Below are 19,889 nucleotides of genomic sequence, written 5' to 3' on the forward strand. Positions count from 1 at the left end.
CAAGGCTGGTCGGGCACAATACACACTACAGGGTTAAGTTTTTGACCTACAGCTGGACATCTTGGATCTGCCTGCCTCTGAACAGATGGCAGGAAAACATGATATTGATCCAAGATTAGTGTTTCTCCAACTCTCAGGTATAGTCCTAGCTGAGCTCCTGTGGAGGTAGGCGTCTCTTGCTGCAATGTAAGAAAATAACTGAAAATCCAGGGAAACAACAATATATCTCCCACCTGCATTTAAACAGTAAATAATGATATTATGTATATGAAAAAAAAATTAATGTTATGATAACAATTGTTATATTTTTGTTTCTCTGATGAGACCAAAGCAGGTGGGCAAACAGTTTGTATAGCAGTATCCTTTGAGATCACATTACATGGCTATGGAAACAACTGAAGTAACATCCCAGGCCACTGGTACTCATGTACATCCATTCGTCTGTCAGCAATAAAATAATTAATACATACTGATAAATCATCTGGTTTTGTATTGCACCAAACAGATTTTCTAGTTACAGTAAGGGGGGGGGGGGGGGGGGGGGTAGTGGGAGATGGGATGTGCAAAATATGGGAGGAGGAAATCTGTGTAGTGGGATTAATAATCTCAAATGTAGAGCCCTTTTCAGACATGCGCTCTTTTACGTTAATCTGACGACATCTCGACACGTAGGTTTCATGTGTGAAGGAACACCCTGGTCACTCTTCTGTGGAAGTCAGGATGGCAAAAATGTTACTAATGCTGAACTTGTGACATTACTGTATCACTTTATACACTGCACAAGTCGGATAGTTAACAGGCACTCTCAAGATAAGGACAGCGAATGTGTCCTGTAGATCTGCAAGCTGCTGATCAAGAGAAAGACCTGAACAAGAACAACAGGTACACGATGAGATTTCATCTCACCAACTACGTTTCTAACATAAAACACTCCTCTCTAATGCACTGGCATTCCCAGTGCAGAATAAACATCTCTGAGTCTGTGCAGGAGGAGCGCGGTACAGCTTTCTCAGCAGCATACACACAGCAATGGGAGTGTTCCACTTTTCACGTCAGCGAACCAGTGATGTAAATTTCATCAGCAGATGGTGTACGCAAGCCTCTGCGTGGACACTTGCATGTCTACCAATTTGCTGTGATGGCACAGACTCATCTGCTGAGATGCTACACTACAGTTTACTAACGATGTTCCGAAACAATAACAGGAACGGCTACTTGTCAGTAGTGTCTGCAGCTTTTTATATCTGCAACAGAGACTTGCTTAAAAAAGATCCTGTTCATGTTGACAAAAGAAATTAATGGTCAAAACTGTGGGTACACTTGACCACAACGCTCACTGCCATCATAGACTGTATACAAAGGATGGACATGCTATAAGCCTACATTCTTTTTAATGACCAACAGCGGGTGACTCATCTGGCTGCAGATTTTTGGTTGTATTTTAGCCTCAGCTGCACAGGCCTAGTGCCTGGTCGGCGACTCCCTGACAACCTCTGGTTGTCACCAACTGGTAATCACTGGTCATTTGGGAAAAATGTGTATCCACTCACTAGTTGGTGAGTGGCTGCTGGGTGAGTCTCTGAATGAAAAGAGGTATAGAGTGCTGCACCAAAAACATCCCTGTGATTGCTTTGGCTGCTAGTAGATTGGCGTGGTAATCTGGTAGCTACCAAAGCAATCACAAGGTTTTCAGTGCAGCACTCTATACTGCTCTGCGACTAATTTCACCCAGAGACTGCCAACAACCACCACGTTCAATTAAAAAAAATTAAGTCCATTTTATAAATTCTAGTCATTCTGAGAGTAGGGAGGATAATCCATGATGTGCTCACTAGCTAAAAACTTGTGATCAACAAGCTCATGAATAATTAGCTAATGATGAGCTAATGCAGCAGATCTGCTGCATGCTACAGTGCCCTCAGTTTCAGTCACTCAATGCTACAAATGCTCAGCTTGAGGATTTGTAAACCAATGATGATAGTGTCCATTTTTGTCCTATCCATGGTGGGCAGGAACATAAGTGTTAAGCATGCGGCAAAAATCATAGATGTACTGTGGTTCTCGTCACTGCTCTGTCTGAATTGAAGCTAAGAGAAACAATGTAAAAGTGACCTACGTCTGACTGATGCCGTCACTTTAACAGACTGAGGCCAGAAATGCGCATGTCATGTCTGAAAGGGGCTGAATAGTGCAAGAAGTAGATCTGACAGCGACATACAGTATATGCTTTGGGTGAAAACAGTATGTTTACATAAAGATCACTGAATAAAAATAAGACCGATCCCACAAACCAACAAATTAACCAGAAGCTACTTTCTATGACTGCATAATGCCATTTCTTTGTCTCTTCAAAGACACCTCTGCATTTAGTGGGGAATATACAAACGCAATTGCGGTAGACGCAGTCTGGTGCTGAGAATTGAAAATGTTCAAAAAGAACCAATGACATAAAATATTTGGTTTTAGTACAGGCTCGTGGCCAATTACTGTATTTTTACTGTAAGGTTACAGCTGTGGCCCTTTCACATACAGCTGCTGGAGTTAAGATTGGGTGTTAAATAACCCAAAAGATTCCTTCATTAAAAGCCTGTTTTGGCTACTTGTATGCAACAGCAGTGGAGAGAAAAAAAAAAGGCTCGGATTAGGAGAAAGTTTAAAATCGAATTCCAATATACTTTAAGCAAACCTAACATACAAAGCAAATTATTAAATTAGCAATTAAACATAAAAAACAGTGCCAAAGTAAGAGTCACTATAAATAAAATGAGTGGGAATTTTAGAGCTGGCATTGTGACTTAGATAAAAATTGCTAAAATTTCAGGTTAAGATTGACATTTTCTAAGAGAGGTGTTGGCCTTAATATTGGTAAAAGTACATTTTTAGGGAGACGGTACTGTCCGAACACAGTCAAGCTTTCATTTCTCTACAACCACTCTGACAGGGTTCACTGTATAAGCACTCTTCCCATTAAAACTCTGATGTAATCATTATATTGATCTACTATACACCAAAGGCAAGATGACAAAAAAGAAAATGTACATACATATCCATGGATAAAAATAGTGCAACATCAAGCTTTTAAGTTAGACTGCTACATAACTGCTGAGTGTAAGACTGAACCATAGCGAGATGGCCAGTCTATGTGGTCAGCACAAAGTCCAAAGGCACCACGTTAAACCACAGTCGCTTTCCCAGGAAGAGGAGGCCTCGTGCTTCAGTTAGCTTCCTGTCAGAAAAGGAAAGAAACGTTTCCATTTGTAACTTAAGCATGAGCAAAGCCAAATGTCATCAAATAAAAAAAAAAAAAAAAAAGCAAGGTAGTTACCAAACACGAAGTCGCACCATCTCGGCCCGGTCAGGCCCTTCATTCTTGATTGTCTCAAGATTTTCGCTGGTGGTGGCTGTGGTGGTTCAGTAGACACAACCCCGGAACTTTTCAATTTTCTTTTCTGCCTCCCTGCCGGCTTTGTTTCCTGCTCCTGGATTGATTTTGGTGCAGAACCCACCAACTCTCTCGAGGCAGTCCTCCTATTAATGGTCCTTTGTCTTTCAGTTTTCACAGCTTTAACGACTTGCCTGTCCCTTCCTGCAAAGAGGTATGCAGAAGGTGACCCTTCCAGTGTCACAGTACAAGAGTCCGACTCCTCCTCAGCCGATTCATTATCTGGAGAATTGATCTTTCTCAGAAACACCCGGCATTCCTTCAGCGTTTCAGGACCCCAAGCTTTAGAGCAGAGATTCTGCTCTTTGTGTACATCCACAGGCTCCCGAGTTTGGCTAACCGAAGAGGTGGCAGAACCGTTTTCCAAACGAGCAGAGAGCCGATCTTTTGTGAATGTGCGTAATACTTTACGTTTAGATTGTAGTCTAGTTACTACATGTACATTTGTACAACTAGTTGCTGGTTTCATGTTCTTCATGTCCCTATCTGTCTTTTGCCACCAATCCCTTTCTTCTTGAGTCAGAAAACGTTTCCTTGCTCTAACCAGAATGGCCTGATATCTGTTAAATGCTTTGGCTCTCAACAGCTGGCCTCCTTGAGTGCGCTTTCTTGCAGTACTTAAAGTGAAAAGTTGTCGTCTGTGTGTTGACAGAGCTGCTTTGTTTCTCTTCCTCAGTTGTCTTTGCGCCTTTTCATGCTGTAAAGGGGTTTTTGGGACCATTTTGGCAAACTTCTTGATGTGTTTGCGGAGTCGCTCTGCCTGAGGACTGTGGCATACACTTTTTATATTACCAGAACGAGGGAAGTGCATACGTTCGTAATGATTACGAGAGCTTGCCTTCTTGACAATAGCCAAAGATTGTGTCTCTGTGGTCTGCATAAACCAGGAGCAGATCTGCTGCATGCTACAGGACCTCGGTTTGTTGGGCAAACAGTCAAACAGTGTTCGAACCACAGAAGAATGGTTTGAATTCATGGTGAATAAACTGTCATCTTTAGTGTCTGGTTTAGAATCAATGGGATATTCTTTTTCTTGACTCTCCACAGCGTCTGAGACCCAGGTGTCAGAGATGACTCGTATTCGCCTGGCGAGCTCCTGGTTCATTGTCTTTTCCTCAGCTGATGCTGCCCACCACCTTAATGTTTCTCTAGGGGTAAAGATTGAATCTACAGATACTCCTGCCACTCTGTTTAGATCTGGAGAAATGCTCTTCTTCCGTGGTCCACATGACTTTCTTTTGTCGCCTGTAGTTTCTACGCTACTTTGCTGCTCCTCCTGCCTCCTTTCATTGTTGGCCTTGTTTAAAAGAAGTTGTTTGGAGCGCCGTACCAGAGCATTGCTGCGGCTGTATGATGTGGAGGTGGCAACAGCATGCAGAAAGTGGATCGATGGTTTTCTCACTCTCTTGGAGTGTCGCACCACAGGCTGATTTGACAGTTCGTCTTTACTACCAGCCACGATTTCGTTCTCTTCTTCTTTTTGACCCCTTTTGCTTGTTAAATGTTGACTGATTGTCCAGGGCTCTTTGGCAGATTTGAATTCTTGTAAAGGTACTTTCTTAGAAGCCTGTGTTTCAGAAGACTGCCGAGAGTCTTTATTGATTTGAATTTTACGTTGACGAGGTGACACTGTAGTCACTGTGACTGAGATTCCCGAGATTTTAACTTTTGCAGGTCTACCTGGTTTCCTTGAGGGAAGAGAATCATCCTGCTTCTGACTTTTGATATTACTGCCAGATTGAGGAGCAGGCCTTTTTGCTGGGCTGACAATATCCAGCTCCTCTGAGGCTGCTTTAATACTTCCTGAGCTGGTCTTAGAGTTGTGCAACAGACTTACAGCTTGCCAAGCATCATTAAATTCTGTCTGCAGCTGGTCAAAGCCCTCAGACACCATTCGTTTGTTTCTCCTTGAACGACCATACACGACTGTTATCTTGAGGTTTTTGTGTATATTCTCCTCAATTTTAGGTGCCAAATGACATTTTCCATTTACTGTTTTTACTCCAGTTTCGGAATCCAAAGTCTTTTGCTTACGTGGTCGGCCTATTGGTCTTTTCACTTTTTGCTCCATCTGTGGTCCCAGCTTCTTTGGACGCCCAGGACGCCTCTTTGGAGGAGTGGTTTCATGGAAACAAGGTAAGTTACCTGGTAATACCTGGCTGTCAGCTCCAGCTACACGCTTAGTTGGAGTACTTTCATCTGATCCTCTGGAACCATTTTTAGGTGATGAGGAAGGTGACCTGGGCAAAGACGCAGACTTGCGTGGTGAAGAAGCAAACTTGGGTGAAGAGGAACCGGATTTGGTGGGTGACGAAGCACACTTGGGTGCTGAGGAACCAGACTTGGCTGGTGAGGAAACAGACCTAGATGGTGAAGAAGCAGACTTGGATGGTGAATAAGGGGACTTGCGTGTTGAGGAAACAGACTTGGATGGTGAAGAGCTAGACTTAGATGGTGAATACGGGGATTTGCGTGCTGAAGAACCAGACTTTGATGGTGAATAAGGGGACTTGGCTGGTGAGGAAGCAGACTTGGTTGCTAAAGAACCAGTTTTGGCTGGTGAAGAAGCAGACTTGGGTGTTGAGGAACCAGATTTGTCCGGTGAAGAGGCAGAAGCAGACTTGGGTGTGGAGGAACCAGATTTGGCTGGTGAAGAGGCAGAAGCAGACTTGGGTGTGGAGGAACCAGATTTGGCTGGTGAAGAGGCAGAAGCAGACTTGGGTGTTGAGGAACCACATTTGGATGGTGAAGAGGCAGAAGCAGACTTGGGTGTTGAGGAACCACATTTGGATGGTGAAGAGGCAGAAGCAGACTTGGGTGGTGATGAACCGGATTTGGCAGGTGAAGAAGCAGACTTGCGTGTTGAGGAACCAGACTTGGTTGGTGAAGGAGATGACTTACTTGGGGAACAAGAAGATTTTGTGTGTGAGGTAGACGATTTTAGTGGTGAAACAACTGGTTTTACTTGCGATGTTGCAGCCTTGCTGCTCTGGCTTGTGTGCTTCTGAGGTGTCCCTGACCATGAGGACTCTTCACAGGGATCAAATTGTTCTGTTTGAGAGCCAGAACCAGAGCCTGCTGATTTGAGACTATATTTAACTCCTTCCTTATCCTTAACTGGTGATACAAACATAAGCTTAATTGGACTAGTGTACTGAACTTGGGAGTTTTTAGGACTCTCGACACAGGTATCAGACTTTATGGGGACATCAAATTTTGATGAGTCCTGTAATCTTTTTGATGATGATGATGATGATGATCGTAACCTTCCTAAAAGAGGGGCAGCACTGTCGCTGCCATTGTTCCTATTGCCTGAGGAATGTTTTTTAGGACTTTTGTCTTTGGCAGTCACCATCTGTGGAGAGACCTGGCTTTGACATTTCACTTCCGTGTGAGACAGTTCACGTCCTTTCTGTGCCGACTGAAAGGCAAGCCTCCCTGTGTCTGCACACGAGGATGGACAAATTTCATTTCTTGATTCTATGTTGGCATCCTTAGCATCTGGATCTTTGGATGATGCATGTTTGGTGCTAGATGTCAAAGCCTTGTCCTTTTGTGCTTTATGATTGGAGTTGTGTTTAGAAAAACACGCAGCAAAGAACAGTCTGGGTTCTGTGACATAGGAGGAGAACCGTGGTGGAGGGACTATATTTCTCCTTAATCTTCTTGAACCCTTGAAGTGGTCTGCTTCTGGCCCCCTTGGATTGGTCCGTTTCTCTTTAATGGGACAATGAGAATCTTTACCCTTACCTGGTCTGCTTTTAGTGTCAGAACTTTCAGTTGATGGGGATTCTTCATGGCTTTTATCATTTGCAGAAATGCAACTCTCATCACCCTCTCTGCAGGGCCCTCCACACTGTTTTGCTGAGCTCGCAGTCACTGTAGTCACCTGTTTTTGTAAACTGTCTATTGAGCTTTGTTTGCCATACTTACTCTGCAGCTCGAGGGTGTGTATTTGAGTACCCGAGAGAGTAAGCTCTGTTTCCTCACTGAATACTTCCTGTTCTCTATCTTCTGCTTTAATTATTTGAACATTATCTGTTATAATAACTGTCTGTAGCGCTTTTACTTCATCCCTATCACTTTTTTCAGAAGGCATATTCACTATACCCTCCCCTAGTTGATGATGCCCAACATGTTCTACACCTACTTCAGTTTCTGTTTTAGATAGCTCTTTAATTACATTTGGGTTTGATGAGGTGTCTGATGTAAATAAATTTTTATCTTTCAGTCTTGTCTTCTTTGCTGGTGATAATGTGGCAAGGTCCCGTTTAATTTTTATGCCAAGCCTTCTAGTTGCAGCATCATCAACAGGTGTTGCAATAGTGGCAAGAACTTTCTGACGATGACGGGATCTTGTAATAGGTGACTTGGGTTCTTTGTCATGGCGACTGAACAGCTCACTCAGGCTGTAGTCACTTGGACTGCTTGTGCGAAGCACTGTGGTGATGATCTCAGTGACATGGGCATCAGAACGAAAAGGCAGGTTCTGGCTTGTTGAAGGAGATAATGGCTGCTCCTTTTCAGAAACGTAGATGGCTGTGGGAACCAGAGTTGGGTCCTTGTCTAGAGGTGTGATTGTCTCCAGTTTCTCACTAAAGCGATTCATGACATCCTGCAGTAAAGTCCCACTTGAGTTTTGTTCAGTCTGACTTCTTTCTGAGATCCTACACTGCGCATCTTCTGCAGCTGCATCCACATCTGAGGATTGGCGCCCTGCAATTACAATTTTTTTTTAACTACGAGGTCAGTATCCTCCTCTTGGTGAAACAGAGATGGTGGGTTTTCATCAGTTTTCTTGCTGATGTCAGAGGGGATTGGGGAAAGAGGAGGCGGCGAGGGACTCTGCTCTCTGTTCAGGTCTCCATCCCCTTCCCCGCTGTCTGTTGTCTTCTTGACTTGTATAAGACAGTTGTGGTTTAAACAACAGGGACAAGAGTGTAGGTTGTGTTTCTCACACCATATGCAAGAGGAGCAGCGTAAACTAGATGAGGGAGCACACAACAAATGGCACTGGCACAATTGAGGAGAGGATGCAACCAGGCTTTGGCAAGAAGTGCAATGCACCTTCTTGGAACATAAAACAGTGTAGCTTTCCTTCCTGAACCTCTCTGGTTCATGGTGAGCAAGCTTGAGGATTTGGTAGATTAAGGATCTGTGAGCCGGGCAGAGAGAACTGAGAACAGCACCCAGTGCAGAACTTTGAATCCTAGGCCCTTGCTGTTGTTGACTTCCCAGGTCTTCTTTGAATGATGGCAGTAGGGAGCTAGAGGCAAAAATGTAAAAACTGGAGTTAGAAGGTTTTGCTCATAGATGAGGCCAGTTTCAAATGAGAAATAAAGAGAATGCATACAAAATAAAGTCTGAAAAAGTTTTCAGCAAAAATACAAGGATCTTTAAGTTGTGTTAGTTCCATAATAGCACTTCCAGAAACTTTAAAATATTTTGTAATCCTGAGACTTGCTACTTACACAGAAAAACAATCCTGCATCATTTCTGACTCCCAAATGTTTGACTGATTTTTTATAGATGTAAATGCAGTTTGTGCTGGCTACAGCTCTGTGCATTTAACTGCATTACTAGCATAGCACCGTTATTCTTTACAACAGTCATGAGCAGGTGACTATATGCCTTAGGGCTTAAAGTCAGCGGCTCGGGTTCGAGTTCAACCCGTGGCCATTGGCTGCATGTCTTCCAATCTCATTGTACATACTGTATAATGACAATAAAGGCATTCTATTCTGTTCTCCTACTTTCCTGTCTCCTCTTCACTGTCGCACTATAAATAAAGGCACAAAGCCCCCCCCCCCCCCCCCCCATTCTTGAATAGAAATAAGCTAAGAAAAATAAATTCATTAAAAGCTACATACTAAAATGGGTTTCTGTAGAGTTTTAGGGCAGATTTTTATTTTTTTTTGCCATCATCAAAGTGTAAAAACAAACAAAAAACCCCACTTTGAATGGTAAAAAGATAATGACTTTCAGCTTACCTACACACAGACAAAAAAGTGGAATGCAGTTTGTAGTGTAAAACGTTTTTTTGTAGTTTATAAGACTAGAAAAACTATGGTGTAATTGTCGCCCATTTATCACTGTTTGAGATATATATATATATATATATATATACACACACACACACACACACCTGTATAGACTTTCATTTGATTAGTGCCACCACGAGGACGAGCACATAAAAATTATCAATAGCTAGTTGCAGAATGATGATGTATTGTAAACGAAAGTGACATGATACATTGCTCTATTATATCCCTGCCCATGTAACAACTAAATGTTGTAAAACCTTTGATCAGCAGTAAAAACTCTGTAAACCAAACTATTATGCTAGTAAAATAATGACAGGCAACTGATTAAAGAACTGTTTTATTGATTGGCTGCTGAAGGCAAATGATAACATTCTGCTAACAGCAGAAGGAATGATTGAAGAAACGCTCAAACTTAACAGTTTTTGTGTTTACCAACAGCACTTTCATCAACAAACCAACAGTTCAAAAGCCCTCTAGTTTTCATAACAGCCAGCAGGTCCAAGAAGTGAAATACTTCACTATAGAATCAAGTAACTGATTTAATATCAAGTTATTTTCAAGTGTTTGATTTTTTCCCCCCAGCAACTTAAGTACTACGTGCGGCCAAACCATGTCACGGTTCAAGAGGCCAGTTGCAAGTGTTACATTCTGTAGTGTTGGGTTGAGTTTCCACTGCAGAAACTTTCCTCAGGGACCAGGAACCTTTGTGGGAACATTTCACTGAAGGGACCAATTACTACTGAAATTCTGGGGTTTACTCCACCAAAAGGTCACTGCTCAGGGGGTAGTACAGCAAGTTTGGGGGTGGCACTATAAGCTGAACATTTCTGACTTGTTGAATACATTCCTGACGCCTAATGAGGAGCTTGTTGTAAAAATGTGAGAGTAAACAGGAGAGTCTAAAGTGCTGTTGCCTTTTCATACATCAGCAGAATAACTGCTTCAGCTTCTAACCATACCTTTCAGGTATAATTAATTGGACTATGGTAGTGTCAAGTCTGAGTGCACCAGAGTAGTACAGGTAAATGGTAACTATGGATCTGTGAAACGAAAACAACAGGTATAAATGGCTGTCGCACTGCATCTGTTGTGTCAGTCTATACTGCAATACAGCAATCTGCCGTTCTTTGTTTTACTTTAGAAAGGTTGCTGATTTTCTAAAACACAATGTTTAACCTATCAGCATCAAGCCCCACCTTAAACTTTTTCTGGGCACATACGCCTAGCCCCCAAATTAATCGAACAATTGGAACGTACACAAAAGGTACTGCCACCTTTCCATCTCTGCTTAGATTCTGCAGTGGAAACTTTCCAAGTACTTTAAGTGATACAGAGGCTATATTGTTGAGTCTGCTTTGACAAATTATCTTTTAAAACTATCATTAAAATAATTTAATAGTAACAAAATCACTAAACAACCACAATAGTCAGCAGTGTAATTTCTGGACTAAAATGATATGAGCTAACATTTAAAAGCATTCATGCAATTGTAGCAATACACATATCACATTGCATCAAAGTGCCCGTTACAAATCAAGAACTACTACAATCAAACTCGGGGAGGAAAAAAAAAAAAAAAAAAAAAAAAAAAAATCACAGTTCTGAAGCGCAATCAATAAATAAATATGCCGTAACAACACAAAACAAGTTTCTACAACAAAAACGCATCTTATAAATCATAGTGCAATAATTGATTTATGCATAAATAGCAGATTTATGTTGCCTCAAAGATTTGCCAGCAGTTCAGTCAAAAAAGTAAAAAGCCCAAATCTCAAAGCCCAAGTGTGTGTTCCTAGAATTAGCTGCAATTAAGCAAATACAATGATGTCCTTTTTTGATTTCTGCATTTGGAGTCGTTTTGATATAATTAGCAGATAACTGCTAGAGTAGAGACATGCTGCACTGAGCTGTCGCTATAGATACCAGCACTGTGTACCGCCATGACAGGAGACATTCAGGAGTGGAGATGGTATTTGTACAGTTGGAGGAATTACAAAGGTTGAAATGCCACACAATCTTGTGACTGAAGGAAAAAGAAAAAAAAAAGACATCCTGTAAATGCCACAAGGCAGAATTTCAACCTTTTAAAACAAAAATGTTACACTCCACATGGCTGACTGTATAATAATGTCAATAGCAGTGAATTTACACTTCAGTTTTCTTTGAAACACAAAGAATTCATAAAGATTTTTAAGCCAATTAAATATCCTCACGAGGAGTCTTGATGTGAAACCTAACACTGGGCTATAGGCAGAGAAAGTTCAGAGGTATATGTGGCAATGAGGTTAAAGATAGCATGTGAGAGAGAGAAAGAGAAAAACAGGCAGGCTGACATTGCAGCAAATCAAAAGTAAAGCAGCTTTGTGTAGGTAACCCTGAAATGCTGCTTTGGTAGTAGCACTGTTAGTGGAAAGAAGCCCATTCGAGAGGCAGACATGAGTGTAGACGCAACATTTAGCATTTTCACAGACGCAGACAAAGAAGCCTTGAAGCCTAGCACTGAATAACGAATACAGTTGCTGTGCCAACTTTTCACCGACCCTTTAAATGGTCGTAACCTCCAGTAGCTGACATGATCAACCATCTATAATGTTAAAACTACCCATAAAACAAATAGTAATATTAGGCTGAACGGAATCACTGTTGAAACATTAACTGAAATGAGTTTTCGTCATAGCTACGCGTCCGTGTGCCAGGAAAACAGTCCTGTAAAGCAGCGGTCATGTATGAGGTTTGCAGTAATACAGCTACAGTAGCAGAATTAGTAAATATGTGATAATAAAAGAACATCTTTCACAAACAGTACAAATACACAATAACATACACTTCCCAAGCTTATCAGTGCACATTTTAAAACATGCTGCACGTTTGCATTCCAATTACACTCAATACAGTGTTTAGATCAGCTTTTAGAGAAAGAAAGGAAATATGTGGACACAAAATGGCTTTTTTAAGCTAATCTCTTATACAAAAACTCATAATTAAGATGTAGCCACCACAGTATATATACTGTACAATCTCCCTGTTTGTAGAGGTGTCTAACAATAGTAATGAGTTTTTAATTTGTTTTAATGGCTCTAAGTCACTTGAATAGCCTAGGTAAGATACCCAGAGAGAGATAAAAAGCTGCAAATCACAATCATCAATGCTCCATTACCAAGGAGCTTTAAGAATTGAATTAAACCTGAATAACCTAATAATCTAACAGCTAATAAATATGACAGTCACACTTTATTTCTCAGCCTTAGAAGGTCTGCAGCTGTGTTTCTCATACTTGAGCCTTGAGCAATCTTCTTCATGCATGGTTTGTTTTTCCTCCTTGATTGAAGCCATAAAGAAAGTAGTACAAGAACAATTAAGAAAGTCCTAAAGGTCTTCAAAAATAAGAAGATAGGATATTGCCAGATTCATTTTATTCTATACTACCAACAAATTCTCTAAACTACCAAAAACTGGCTTGGTTTTTAAGGTACAGTTGCAACTCAATTAGAAACTGGTCTAATATTCTGTTGATCAATAATGTAGTGCTTTAGGTAGTAAAAATAACTAAGTGATCCAATTTGCAAACTATGAATATTAAATTTTTTTGGGAGATTAACTTAATCTTTGATTTGTTTCAAAGTAGTCACACATTGGTAACGTAACAACTATGCTATAAAACTCCACAGCTGTCTAAAAAAAATACACAACAATAAGATATAAACAAATAAGAATAATATAAGTTGTATTTAGCAAGATCTTGATGAGCAGAACTTCTACCTGAATAATGTACTGTTTATGGCTGCTTTAAACAAAGCTCAGGACTAAGCAGGAGAAATACAGCTTTAAGTATGACTATCACATCGCAGACATATAGTTAAAAGACCTGAATATTAATATCCGTGTAGTTTGTAAAGGCATGTGTTGTGTTTTAACAAGTGTCTCCAGAAAACATTTATCTTGTAGGAGGTGGTGTGTTCAAGTGTTGAGGTGTTTTTGAGGCGTTCGTGGTCTAGAACCTCTTTGCGTCAGCAGCTGAGGCAAGACTCCCTGAGTTAGTGGAACTGGTCGTGGTACCAGAACCAGATGAATGAGAACAGAAGTTGGCAGATTTCTTCTTAGGTGGGTTCTTCAGTGTTCCAGTACGCTCTTTCACTTTGTATTCTAGTGTGCTATGGGGCACCCCATATACTCCCTGGGCTTTGGATACACTCATGCGACCAGCCATCACCATAGTGATGGCCTCCTCCATCAGTTCGTGGTCGTACTGGCGGTACCTCCCACGCTTCTTTCTAGGTTGCTTGTCTTTATCCCGGCAACCTGCCCCATCTTCAGATTCATCCAGTGAGGATCCACGTGGTCCCAGGCGATGAGGTGACTGGCTGGCGCTGCCTGGACAGCCTTGTGCCAAGAGTGGAGGTCTGAGTTTAAAGAGAGATGAAGGTCTGGCAGCTGCTATTGATGAACTGGCAGTACCTTCGCTTGATGAGGTACGTTGATGTAGGTTTTCAGCCATGCTGCAATTCTCAGCCAACACTGACCTGTTGTGGTCAGATGCACAACGAACCTGAGGAATACGCAGGGGTGTGGGTGGCTCCAGACTGGAGGTGGGGCTTGGAGGGGGCTGGAGAGCATCCCTGAGCTGGGGAAAGCAGTAAGGGAGGGTCTTCTGTAAACTACCCGGCTGATAAAAGGCAAGAGCAGATGAAGGGAAACTAAAGTCTCCATGCTCCTCGACAGCACCTCCAATTTCTGCCCGCTCTGCCCATGCCGCTACTTTCTGCAAAACAAGACGGGCTTCACCACCTAACATTGATGACATCACATTGTACGATGTCACTTCATCCCTGATATCTCTGCTTCCTGGTGTAAGTTGATGCAGCACTCCCAACCTCCCATCAGCCCAGCCATCCAGACCTTGCCTCAGGGTTTGAAGAGGTATTCCATAAAGCAACGCAGCCCGCTGCTCCTGCAGCCTCCCTGATCGTATATCCTTCAAGGCCTTGGACAGCAACCCCTCAGACAGCTCCCAGCTCCTCTCAGTGTACTCCTTCTGCCTGCACTGCCTCCTAGGGATGGGAGGACCAAACAGCAGGGTCAGGATGGAGGTGATGGAGGTGGTTTGATTTTTGGCATAGGGGACAAGAGGGGTGCAGAGCGAGGGGTCCACTCCTTTATGCCTTGTGTTGGTAACATCACTGAGACTGTTAGTTTCATGTCTGTATGTTCTCGGTCTGTTTGTGGGCCCTCACACACACTGCTGCTGTGTGTCTCTCATGCACAGTAGCAAAGCCTCTTCACGTCCAGGTGGGACAGTCTGTGAATGGCTGGCGTTACTTTGGCGCTCACATAAAACCCCTGTAGTTTTGGGATATCCAGTGAGAATCCCACATGCTTGAAGATTGGATAATCAAACTCATCATTAACTGTATTAGTAAAAACGGACATAAAATCGTTGTGAAGTACTGCAATGCTCTCATTATACAATCCTGAGCTGCTGGCAAATGTTATAATACGGCTATTGCTGTGACGTTACCGCTCAAGAGATAAAAGAGTAAACCCCATAGAACCACAACACAAAACACAAGCTAGCTCCTCAGAATTAATTACAATTACCTGACCCAAAGCACTGCTGAAACAGGAGTATGCATGTCATTCAGGCTGGACAGGTTTTATTTAGCTGAGCAGTGAGAATGAAAGTAATAAACACAGTGTCATGTTAACCTCTTAATCTTTGCCATGCTATATAGCTGAATGAAAACGCAGTCATTCCACACTCACACCACACACGGATTTGCTGCAAACCAAAATTAGTTTTCTAGTCATAGTGGATCTGGACCATAATCATGTAAAATGCATTCTTGTATTTGAGAAGAAGTCCTAGATTTGACTAATGAGTCATAAAGCCAGACACCTCTAAAATTTAGAGACAGATGCAGTCAGAGAACTACAAAACTCACCCTGACCCTCTGTGATTAGTTGACGATGACAAAGTTGCTGAGCAGGCAGAGTTCCGGTTGGAGAGGTCCAGCACACCATCTGTTTCAAGACAAGTGAAACTGGTCAGGCTCTGAGGGCCAGGGGTTTGTCTCTTTTAGGAGGATGTCAACATTATAGTCAGAAAACATTTATTTTTTTAAATGCACAAAATATAATGCCCTCTCTACCTGGTTCAGGTTCAATCACTTTCTCCTCCTGAGTTCGGTTCACTGTGAGGTCCAGAGGGGCATCGGATGCTTCAGACAAGGGTGACGAGGTCCTTGTGACACCATTTGTACTAGCGTGGAGTCGGCACTTGGATGCATACTCCATAGCAAACTTGTGAATCATCTTCTTCATCAGCTCCTGAGCTATCTGAGGTATGTTGGAATCACAGCCCAAGGCCACATCTAACATAGAAAACACACATTCAAATAGAAGTTAAAGTCATTGTTTCAATTTGTAACAAGCATAATTAAAATGACTAGAAAAAGGACAAAATCCTTGGATATTTTTGTACTTAAAGGGTGATTTCAATGGGATTTTGCAGTAAAATCTACTATGACAAAAAATCTATCCTGATGTCACACTAGAAACAATTGTCTCCAAAACATTCTAAATTACATAGAACTCTTAGTGGGCCATGAATAACAAATTTCACATGCCAATTGTACCATGGCAACTGCATCTTGTATTATGTCAATTATGTAATTAAGTTCCTGGTGTACTTTATTAGACAGAAACTGTGGCAGATATTCCCATCAGGGTTTTAACAACATTAACATTTATTAATTTGATGTCTTAATGCAACTTTCATTAATACTAAAATAAAAAAAATTTTTTTTTACAGGCATCATTATACAAGATTTCATCTCCAACACCCACAAAATTTTGCAAAAAAGATGGGTTATTTGAAATATGGTGCTTCAACCTAAATAGTCAATAGTTTTTACATACATCATAACTTTGGTCAACCTTGGAAGCAGTTTTTTTCAGGTTAGTATATAATCAGTTTTATACACACACACACACACACACACACACACACACACACACACACACGTGTATATATATATATATATATATATATATATATATATATATATATATATATATATATATATATATATATATATATATATCAACTAGAGATTGATGAGGTACAACAAATATTCTACGGCAACGGGGTCCCAGGACAACAGGTCAGGGGGGAGATTTCATCATCCCCACACTCCGAGATTTGATACCAAGCCCCAATAATAACAACAAGTACACTGAATACCAGAGCAGCTGACCTGAAAAATAAGAGCATGGCTAAGAAGGAGAACTGGACCCCTCGATGCCGACTACCAAGACTATGTAAAGTACTCTCTGAAGATTTACTAGAAGATGCGAATGCAGCACTACAGACAATCCCTACCACTACCATCACTGAAACCAATCAGCAGCAGTGATCCTTTAGATGCTTGGCTATAAGATGAACAGCAATAAGGAGCAGTACCCTCCATGGAAATGATGACTAGAGGCTAAGATCAAGGCAGCACGGAGGGAAGTTAGCCAGCTCTCAGAGTTGCAGAAAGGTGTAATGAAGAAAGCAGTGCCTAAGAAGTACAACAGGCTGTCCATACCTGAGGCCTTAGAGACTGCCAAGCAAAGACTCACAGCCTTGGCTAACCACCTGAAGAGGTATACCAGAGAGATAGAAGCCAGGAAAATAAACCAGATGTTCTCCACTGAACCATCCAAGGTATACTCTCAGTGGCAGGGGAACAATATGAGAACAGCACCCCCACCAAGGCTGGAGACGGAGGAATACTGGAAGAGCATATGGGAGAAGGATGTGTCACACAATGCCAATGCTCAGTGGCTAGTGGATCAAAGAGCAGACTACAGCAACCTCCCTGAACAGGCCCCAGTAACCATCACAGTGGCAGACATCCAAGAAAGAGTCTCACACATGAAGAGCTGGACAGCACCAGGTCCTGACATGATTCACACCTACTGGCTAAAGAAGCAAACTACACTCCATGAGCGCCTGGCAGCACAAATGAACCAGCTGCTAGAGGCTAAGACACACCCAGAATGGCTGAAGGCCGGACGGTCCTGATCCCCAAGGACCCCCAGAAGGGACAAGTTCCATCTAACTACTGGCCCATAACCTCCCTCAGTACAAAATGGAAACTCCTGTCGGGCATCTTAGCTGCTGAGACGAGTAGGGATGTGGCACAATATATGAGCAAGGCCCAGAAAGGGATAGGCAGAGAGACCAGGGAAGCAAAACACCAGCTACTAGTAGATAAAGCAGTCACTCGAGACTGTAAGACCCGGCTGACCAACATGTGCACCGCCTGGATTGACTACAAGAAAGCCTATGACTCAATGCCGCACACATGGATCCTGGAATGCCTAGAACTGTATAAGATCAACAGGACCCTAAGAGCCTTCATCAAGAACTCAGTGGGTAAGTGGAAAACAACACTAGAGGCCAACTCCAAGCCCATCGCACAAGTCAACATCAAGTGCAGGATTTACCAAGGGGATGCTCTGTCCCCACTGCTGTTCTGCATAAGCCAGAACCCCCTCAGCCAGATCATCAACATGACTGGCTACAGATACCAACTACAGAATGGAGCAAACATAAGCCACCTCCTCTACATGGATGACATCAAGCTGTATGCTAAGAGTGAACGAGATATCGAATCACTAATCCACACCACCAGTATCTACAGCAATGATATCGGAATGTCATTCGGGCTGGAGAAGTGTAGTCGGATGGTAATTAAGAGAGTAAAAGTAGTCAGAACTGAGGGGATTACACTACCAGAAGGCAACATTGCAGACACTGAGGACAGCTACAAGTACCTTGGAATCCCACAGGCAAATGGCAACCATGAAGAGGCCGCTAGGAAAGCGGCAACCTCCAAGTACCTGCAGAGAGTAAAGCAAGTCCTGAAGAGTCAGCTGAATGGGAAGAACAAGATCCGGGCTATCAACACCTACGCCCTGCCAGTTGTCAGATACCCTGCTGGGATAATAAGCTGGCCGAAGGAGGAAATAGGAACCACTGATGTCAAGACAAGAAAGCTCCTTACCATGCATGGAGGGTTTCACCCCAAATCCAGCGCCCGAGACTGTACGCTAAGCAGAAGGAAGGTGGCCGAGGACTAGCGAGTGTCAGAACCACTGTCCTAGAAGAAGTGGCTGATGTAGAGAAATCCTACCCATGGCTGGACAAAGCTGGACTGACAGACAGCACAGAGGCACTAATCATGACAGCACAAGAACAAGCTCTGAGCACAAGATCGATAGAGGCTGGGGTGTACCACACCAGGCAAGACCCCAGGTTTAGGCTGTGCAGAGATGCCCCTGAGACAATCCAGCACATAAGAGCAGGGTGCATACATGGAACGCCATAACCAAGTGGCCAGCATAGTATACAGTAACATCTATGCTGAGTACGTCCCGAGGTCAAAATGGGACACCCCCCCCCCCCAAGGGTGGTTGAGAACAACAGAGCTAAGATCCTGTGGGACTTCCAGATATAGACAGACAAACTTGTGATGGCTAACCAACCGGACATTGTAGTGGTGGACAAACAAAGGAAGAAGGTCATGGTGATAGACTTGGCAATACCAAGTGACTGCAGCATCAAGAAGAAGGAACACGAGAAGCTTGACAATTACCAAGGCTCAGAGAGGAGCTGGAAAGGATGTGGAAGACGAAGGTAACAGTGGTCCCCGTGGTAATCGGAATACTCGGGGCAGTGACCCCCAAACTGGGAGAGTGGCTCCAGCAGATTCCAGGAACAACATCCGAGACTTCTGTCCAGAAGAGCGCAACACTGGGAAGCGCTAAGATACTGCGCAGGACCCTCAAGCTCCCAGAACTCTGGTAGAGGACCCAAGCTTGGAGGGCAAAAAGACCACCCGTAGGGGCGAGCTGGGATTTTTTTTTTCCTCCCACATACATACATACACACACACACACGAAACTGAGGTTGTGATTATCCAGAAAAATCAAGACATACACTGCCTGGCCAAAAAAAGTCGCCACCTGGATTTAACTAAGCAAATAGGTACGAGCCTCCTATTGGATAATTACTGCATGGGTGATTATCTTTCGCCTGGCAACAAGTTATTTAACCCCAACTGGTGCAATGAGTTGCTTCTCATTTCTTAAACCACCATGTCGAAAGACACATCGCGTGGTTGTGGAAAAGATGTCAGTCTGTCAAATTATTGGCATGCATCAAGCAGAGAAAACATCTAAGAAGATTGAAGAAACTACTAAAATTGGGTTAAGAACTGTCCAAGGCATTATTAAAAACTGAAAGGACAGTGGGGACCCATCTTCTTCGAGGAAGAAATGTGTCCGGAAAAAAATCCTGAATGATCATGATCAGTGATCACTTAACGTTTGGTGAAATCAAATCGAAGAAAAACAAC

At 42.6% G+C, this 19,889-nt stretch overlaps 1 protein-coding gene across 3 annotated transcripts in view; it reads right to left on the bottom strand.

The window, feature by feature from the left end:
• Positions 1-540: 540 nt before the first annotated feature.
• Positions 541-19,889, bottom strand: part of lcorl (ligand dependent nuclear receptor corepressor-like) — a 32,026-nt gene continuing 12,677 nt past the window's right edge. For 2 of the 3 annotated variants that reach the window (XM_030728104.1, XM_030728096.1), the window contains 3 exons: positions 15,633-15,854; positions 15,426-15,504; positions 11,087-14,534 (listed from right to left, as the gene is read on the bottom strand). In XM_030728104.1, coding sequence (XP_030583964.1) covers positions 13,478-14,534; positions 15,426-15,504; positions 15,633-15,854 — 1,358 coding nt within the window. In that variant the 3' untranslated portion in view covers positions 11,087-13,477. Of the gene's footprint in view, positions 3,227-3,325; positions 14,535-15,425; positions 15,505-15,632; positions 15,855-19,889 lie in introns of those variants that run through there. The other variant, XM_030728087.1, reaches the window with a different exon arrangement.

The sequence above is a fragment of the Archocentrus centrarchus genome, chromosome 1 (genome assembly GCF_007364275.1).
Source record: "Archocentrus centrarchus isolate MPI-CPG fArcCen1 chromosome 1, fArcCen1, whole genome shotgun sequence".
Taxonomy (NCBI): domain Eukaryota; kingdom Metazoa; phylum Chordata; class Actinopteri; order Cichliformes; family Cichlidae; genus Archocentrus; species Archocentrus centrarchus.